Raw genomic sequence first — 7,578 nt, forward strand, 5'->3', positions numbered from 1 at the left:
CCTACCAAGGTGACTACACAAATATAATGTAACACATTCAATTAATATGGTATTTGTATTTTAGCCAGATTCTGCAGAAGTAGGAACAGCAGGTGGAGTTACACATGGCAAAAGCTGCATTTGGGAAAAGTTATGTTGAAACTTGAGATTCTAAAGAGTAAAGCCAAGAAATGGAGATGAAATTGAGTTCACACTTTTGTTTGAGCCACTTTAAATTATTTATGTAACTCCAGAAGATAATAGGTACCGAACTCTCAGCTATTCACTTGTTTGGCTATTCTGATTTCCAGCAGGGCTGTAACTACAGTTTGCATAACAAACTGATTGTAAAGCTTGGAAGTTACAAGACTATCAAAATTGTTTTAAACAATTTATACAATATTAAATTAAAAATCCAGAGATAGGATAAGTTGTGTAGATTCTCCAATGCCATACAAGTATTAGATGGTTTTCTTGAGACAACTTTAATACAGAACAAAAAGGACTGAGCAATTACAAAAGATGTCTACTCTCCATTGCCTTTTCCTTACAGGTCAGAATTCACAAAGGTTGCAATTTCAGTTGTTGAGAGAGGCTCTACTTCTGAATAGACATATTACCAAAACAAAAAAAAAGGCATTTATCACAACAGCATGTGAAAGCTGGTGGACACTTGCAGGGAACTGGTTATTTGTACTACTTCACCCACTTCTGCAATATTAGATCCTACAAAACAAAAGGAAGCGTTTGAATAACTGTTTGGATTTGCACTCTGGATAGTGACAAACACAAGATGTAAGAATTCTCATGAGCGTTTTGTTCCTCTGAATTTAACGCACCTTCAGCAGCAATGACTCTGTTAAATGTTTTCTGAAGCATCAGAGGGCTTAATGGCTTTTGTAGTTCACACTTAAGAATCTTTAGACCTTATAGAACACTGATGTTGAAGGCCACTAAGCAGTGCAATTTCATTGTTCGTTTCGTTTTCACTGGGAAGATCACAACTGGCTCATTTAAACCTCTCTCAGGGGACAGAGGAAGGAGGAAAGCGTGATGTAAGAGAAAAACCATCCAGCTGTTAAATAGTTGTATGGCATTTTAAATTCTCAAATTAAGCAGCTAGGCGTCTTTCACAACACCCACCAAGGCAGGCCGCAGCGTACGCCCATGCAGCTTATAGCCAATCTTGGATACTAACGCAATAGTGCCAGGCTCCTTCCCTTCCATGGGAGCATGGAACAGCGCTTCGTGTTCGTAGGGATCAAACTTGGCTCCAACAGGATTCAGTCTGAGCAGGCCGTGTTTTTTGAACACTTTTTGAATCTGTACTTCTGTCATGACAAGACCTTCGTATAAGCTCTTCAGATGAGGATTTTCATCCTTAATTTCTTCTTCTGGAACACTTTCTGTTGCTTTCTCCAAAATGTCAGCAACTTCTAGTAAGTCCTTACAGAAGCTCTGAATTCCTGTAAAGAAGTAAAAGAAGAGGGAATGGGATTCATCCAGTGAAAGAAACAAATGTTCAAAAAGAAAAAAAAAAAAAAGAAAACAGCAATAATCTGTAAATTTTTAGATTTTAAACAAGGTATGATATTATAAACAGCTGGTGTAAAATGTCCTTCCCAATTTTACTTATTATATTTATTTGACTCTACTATTACAGATTCCTTACAAGCCACATTCCTCCCCTAATTCTGTAGGGTGGAATCAACTTAATACTCAGAAGAGCTGAAGCTATGCTGGTGACCTGACCTTAACAGTTACGTTTATAACTAAAAGTTATCAAAACCTTCAGATGGCTTAATGTCATTCTCTCCATAATCAGATTGATAAGGACTCTAAGAGATGAACAGGGGTTCTTCCTTGAATGAAAGCAACTTGCTTTGTAAAGTGCTTTGTAGAACCTGAGTAATTCCTAAACTAAGTCTGTGTCCTGAAGCTGTTCTCTAGCTCATACTGAAAGAATATGGACCAATGTCATTTAAGGCAAACTGTCTCTAGAAATAATGAAACATCAAAAATATTCAGTAGAATAACACATTTCTACATGGAGGTAAGTCAGTGACAAGGAGCACTGCATTTTGGTTAGCTTTACTTGCTCCTTTTAGCCACACTCAGCCTTTCTAATTCCAGCTCACATTTTAAATATATTTTCCCTAGCAAGAAGTGATGCGAGCATTACCAAAGGACATGCCTTCAGTTTATGCAAAAGAGAACTAAGGGAACTAAACTGCAAGATTTATAGGGACTAACGGGTTCTCAGGAAGAAGAGTCACTTTAACATTCCTTAGGGACTCGAGCTCTTCATAAAACAGTAACTGACAGTGTCCAAATAGTTCTAAAAATGTTAACAAATTAATCAGACTTTTAAATTAAACCTAAAATTATGGTTAGGACTCAAGCATCTATGCCAATCACAGATTAACCAGTTGTCTAATCATCTGAATCAAACCAAATAGCCAAATTTTTCAGAAGGGTTTTTTTTTTTTTGTGTAAGTTATCTCTGCAGACTTTGCATCTCTGTGGATCTACGCAAGTCTCAGAATTCAGTTTCTCTTCCCTTAGTAGAAAAAAAAAGTCACATATGAACGATGAAATTTACAGTCATGATGATGATCTGAAATGTAGTTTTCATTAAAAAAATGTATTTATTTCTATTATAGCAGCTCTGACCTAGACATGGCTCAAAGCCCTTCTGTGCTAAGGATCACATTAGTGAAAAAATGGTCATTGAAAATGAACTTCAAGATGCAGCATTCAAACATCCATGAAAACTGTGCTAGAATACTATGCAACTGAGAAAAGCTTTTCCCTCACAGCTGATAATAACTGATGACCCTGTCTTCAGAAATTAAATTCCTGTATTCCGAATTAAACTATATAGCTGTGTATAGTGTGTGGCAAAAGAGGCCAATTCATTTTTCAAGTCAGCGTGACAGTCAAACACTGAGATGATACAGCACTCTTTCTGCTACAGTGTATACATACAATCTCTGTTTTACACCTTTGTGTTTGAACCATAAAAAAAGCTAACTCAGACATTTAAATCAATGGTCTGGCTCTTGAAGAAAGATGTTCTTTTAGCACTCCTCAAAGCCTATCACTGAAAAAAATCCAGCCACTGAAATGCATTACCTCTGTTTGAAAGTTATGGCCTTCAACAGAACAGAAAAGTCATTAAGATGTAGAAGGCTTGAAGGAAAAAAAAGAAAGAAAAAAAAAGAAAGAAAGAAAGGGGAGCAGGCAGAAGGAAAGCTCAAAATTTGAGACTGTGAAAAAGAAACTTCAGGCTAAAAACCTTACTGAAAAATTCAGTGTGGTACATACTATAAAAAATTAGATCCCAAATTCAACCAAAATTTCAAGTTGTTGACTTCAACAGACCAAGTATCACCCTTGTCTAGTGAGATGATTATAATCCTGAGACAAAATCAGTTTAAACAAACAAGGAACTACTTAAATCTTTCTGCCTCAGATATTTTTAGTCAAGTAGCCACAATATCCAGAAGGTACAACTTGTTAGAACTGAGGGCTAGTTTCCAGGCTTTGCATTGCATACTAGTATTCCTGGGTCTCACAAGTATACACACAGTCTCCACTGACCGTATAACTTTGCCTCTTCTACCAGTTTCTGGCTTCTTTGCCTCACGTTTTCTGCATCTGCCAGGGCTCGCTTGTACTTGTCCTGAAGAAGAAAAAACAATTACAGAAGTGATTTCATTACAGGTGTTTGAGTACTTGTCAATAATTCAAACAAGCATATTCAGTATAAAATAGAATTTTAAACAATGACGTGGCCTAAATCCACAGTTTAAAGATTAATTTGAAGACAACATGCCAAGTATCACATCATCGTTGCTACACAGGCAAATCTTGGCTTCGTTGCTACACAGGCAAATCTTGGCTTCATTTCAGTGCACAAAGTAAGGGCAAGAAAGCAAGATGGGTTTCCAGACTCTCAGTATTTGCCAACAAATTAGTCTGGCAGGAATTTTCAGCACTAGGGATATATGAAGTTTTATGAATAAAGATTTCTGCTTTTTCTGATATGTGTTCAGAGAAAGCCTTTGTAAATCGTAAGATATTCTGAAACCGTGTCAAACAAGATTAAACCCAACCATTCCTTTCAAGCCACCTCTCTCCTCTCCACACCAGTGTCCTCCAGTTTTTTCAAACCTTACAAACTATGAAGTCTAAGTTTTCTGTTATCAAGTTAAGTTAAGGTCTGTTTCCAGCAAGACGGCTAGAGAGCAGCATACATACTAAGACCTAAATCCAAAAAATTTAGGCACTTCAGGTTGAGTGCTTCACCACCTAACCCAGAACTCGGTGTTGGACTTCCACATTCAATATGCTTGACTTTCACAAGCTAATTAGCTCAGAACTGAATAAAAATGGTCAATGAGTTGTCTGAAGATCCGCCTTAGGTAGCCAATAGAAAATCCTGTCCATAGAGATGTTAAGTAACACCTCAGTTCTGTCCTTCAGTGCTTCAGAAAGGAATCTCAATCCACTTATGATCTATAGGCACTGTTTCTAGAGAAGATTCTGGGTTACTTCTCAACATCTCAAACACTCTAGAAGGACATTCTACATAAAATACTTATCCAGAAAATCAATATCTTTGTTTAATTGACACCTCCCATCTCTTAGGGCATTCTTCACCCTCTGCTGAAATCATGCATGGGAGAGAATGCAAGATTCATTAGGCCAGAGAGAGGGAGCATGACACTTCAGCCTTGTGTTTAAAAGACTCTCCCACAGAGAAGAGCTGAAACTCCCACTTTCTAAGCACTTTAGTAAGCGCACTATCACAGAGAAGCTAAGCATCATTAACCTCAACCTTTGGATAAGTCTGCAGCTATGTTTTCAGAAATCTTGTTCTCAATGCACACAAACACCTACCCCAAAGATGCACTAAAATCCTTTACAAGACTTCCCAAAATTATTTTTCCGCTGAGCAGAAACCTAAGTGAATTAAGGCAGTGAAGCTAAATTAACAAAATTTCAGGCTGAAGGAGGTTGAATTCCATCCAGAAATCTAAACGAAACTGAGCAAAAATATTCTATCTTCTTCTTGGATGCAAGATACATCCCAGGTCTTGTAGTACATCTAGTCTTAAGTTTAATGAAATTATCACATCCAAACTTTATTCATGAACTAAGCAGCAGCCACACAGCCCTATCCAGACTGTGCACAGAGCACCTGCCATGGACACTCTTAGGTATGCAGTTTGTAACACATGCACACTGACTGACCAAAAGACACTTACAGTAACTTCTTTTAGCTGTTCTTCCAGTTTTGCCTTTTCTTCAGCTGACATTTTCTCAGCAGAGCTCAGTTCAGCCTTCTGCTCATTTTGACTCTGTCTCTGGTCCTCTTCCAAATTCTGGCTGGTATTTTTCTGTTGTGTTGCTACACAAAGCAGTCGTGGAGAAGTCCTAAGGCAAAAACAAAACAAAACAAAACACTTGGACCTTAATCAGCTGCTTACATTAGAGGACATTAGCATTTTCTGGACATACTGGTGCTTCAATGCCTACTAAATCCCCACGTTAAAGCAAGAGCTCATGCAGCAGTTCTAGGCCCGTGAAAACTGCTGCCAGAATCCGTGCTCAGGAGGCCACAAGGAAGCCCCGTGCACCTGGGCGCTGCCGGGACCCCTCCGGGGGGCGCTGGGGGCCGCACCAGCCGCCCTTCCCCCGGCGGGTGCAGACGGGGCGCCCCAGAGCGGCGCCGGGGCCGAGGCCTCCCGCGGCTGCTGGGGGAAGGGGGCCTGGCGGGGCGGCCCGCAGCGCGGGGCAGGGGCAGGGGCAGGGGGAGGGGGAGGGGGAGGACAAGAACGAGGACGGACGCGGAGCGGCCGCACCATGCCCGGGCGGCGGCGCGCCCCTCACCTCAGCGAGAGGCTCAGCAGCGGGTAGCGCGAGCGCAGCGCACCCCGCACGCAGTGGGCCACGGCCGCCATGGTTCCTCCCTGCCCGGGCCGCCGCAACCGACCCCTGCGCGCCCTGCCCCGCCCCGCCCCGCCCCGCCCGCCAATAGGCGAGCGGCCGCGCTGCGAGTGATGCGGCGGGTGGCCAATCGCCGGGGCGGGAACGGGAGCGCGCGGCGAGGAGGCGGGTGAGACTTGCAGCTCTTCCGGGGCCTGCAGCAAGCTTGAGTGCCCCCCCGCGCTGTGGCGGAGGATGTGGGCTTCTCCTTTTACCTTCCGAGCAGATCTGGAAGAACCAGAAGTGTACCAGTATACACTCTTGGTTTACAACAGGCAATACCTCTAAGATCAGAATGAGCAAGTGGTTTTGCAATTTGTGGGTTTTTTCATGTCAGTGATCATTGCTTGCTGGTACTACACTGATACTGGCAAAGTGCTTGCCTGTGCAGCACAAAGCAAAGAAAAAGAGTAAATGCCACAGGATGGTGTTTCCATACTGCTCTCACTATCCAGCTGCTGCTTTCTGGCAAGTAGATAAGCCAGAAATTCCAAGCTTTGCCCCTATAATACTTAAAAAAAAGGTGTAGAATCTGTTAAAGATACAGATAATACCGTAGCAGGATCAGAGAGAACAAGGAGAAAAATGAGGAGAGTCATAAAGGCAGATACCAGCAGAAGCCATGAAGAAATGAGACAGAGAAGGAAATTGAGTCTTCACGTATGATGATTTTTAAGTGTTTCCTGGGGAGATGATTATTATTTCCTTACAAAACACAGCCAGCCAGTCTGCCTGTCTCATCTTTCTTGTCTGTTGTTTTCCCCTGACACCCTTTGCATGTAGGTTTTCTTCACTCCCTGCTGCTGCCATCTCTGGAAGTTGTGCTTGATTAATGATTGATAACAGGAGGCTGAGAAGAACCCCTTGCCACAAAGTCTGACTAATGATTGAGTAAAATATATTGGACTCAAAACTTCTGAAACACATTCATTTCTGTGTTAGGACCCATTTACCCCAAATGAGAGCTCAGGAGCTTTTTGCAAGCAAATTTTCCAAGTCATTCCACCCTGAAAGTGACTTTTGGTGTGATTTTCTCAACTTCAACAGCTGTCAAGAAAAACCTACAGCTGGCACAGGTGCTAATGGATCAAGACTAAGAAGCAGATGCAGCACAAAAAAAAGGCATGCAAGATTACAGGGAGCTTGTTTGCTTTATGAGTGGTGATGTCTGTAAGTACCTTCCCACTTTCAAAAGCATCATTATTGTATTAAGGCAGTACTGAGAGGTCTGGGAGCTGGAAGCCCCATTTCTCTGGGCATTGCACAATGCAAAGTGAGGCAAGTCCACCCTCAGGTGGTTTACATTTGCCCTTAAAATATAGAACTATACCTAACAAAAAAGGGCTTTCAAGCTTTGTGCTGACTTTTCCAGCCAGTTTTGCTTTACTTGTAGTGCCACCTAGTGGGTTCATTTGTTTTATACTCAGCTAAGGAGTGTTCATCGGCTGCTGCCTGGCCTGGTTGGCAGTCACAGGTGTTGGTGACAAGTGTAGTGCTGTTCTTGAATAGTCCCCTCACTCTCAAGCGGTCTTTTGCTCTCCACATAAATGCCAGATTTGAATGATATTTGACAATAAGTAATGCTCATCGTAAATCCTAAGATGT

The 7,578-nt window shown here is 41.8% G+C and overlaps 1 protein-coding gene across 1 annotated transcript; it reads right to left on the reverse strand.

Moving 5' to 3' along the window:
- Positions 1–445: 445 nt before the first annotated feature.
- GRPEL1 (GrpE like 1, mitochondrial) lies at positions 446–6,020 on the reverse strand. Its single transcript, XM_026121969.2, has 4 exons — positions 5,878–6,020; positions 5,253–5,421; positions 3,583–3,664; positions 446–1,445 (listed from the first exon to the last, which is right to left on the reverse strand). Exons 1-4 carry the CDS (start codon positions 5,946–5,948, stop codon positions 1,099–1,101), a joined length of 669 nt encoding a protein of 222 aa, XP_025977754.2. The 5' UTR covers positions 5,949–6,020; the 3' UTR covers positions 446–1,098.
- Positions 6,021–7,578: the final 1,558 nt, after the last annotated feature.

Source organism: Dromaius novaehollandiae, chromosome 4 (assembly GCF_036370855.1).
Source record: "Dromaius novaehollandiae isolate bDroNov1 chromosome 4, bDroNov1.hap1, whole genome shotgun sequence".
Classification (NCBI taxonomy): domain Eukaryota; kingdom Metazoa; phylum Chordata; class Aves; order Casuariiformes; family Dromaiidae; genus Dromaius; species Dromaius novaehollandiae.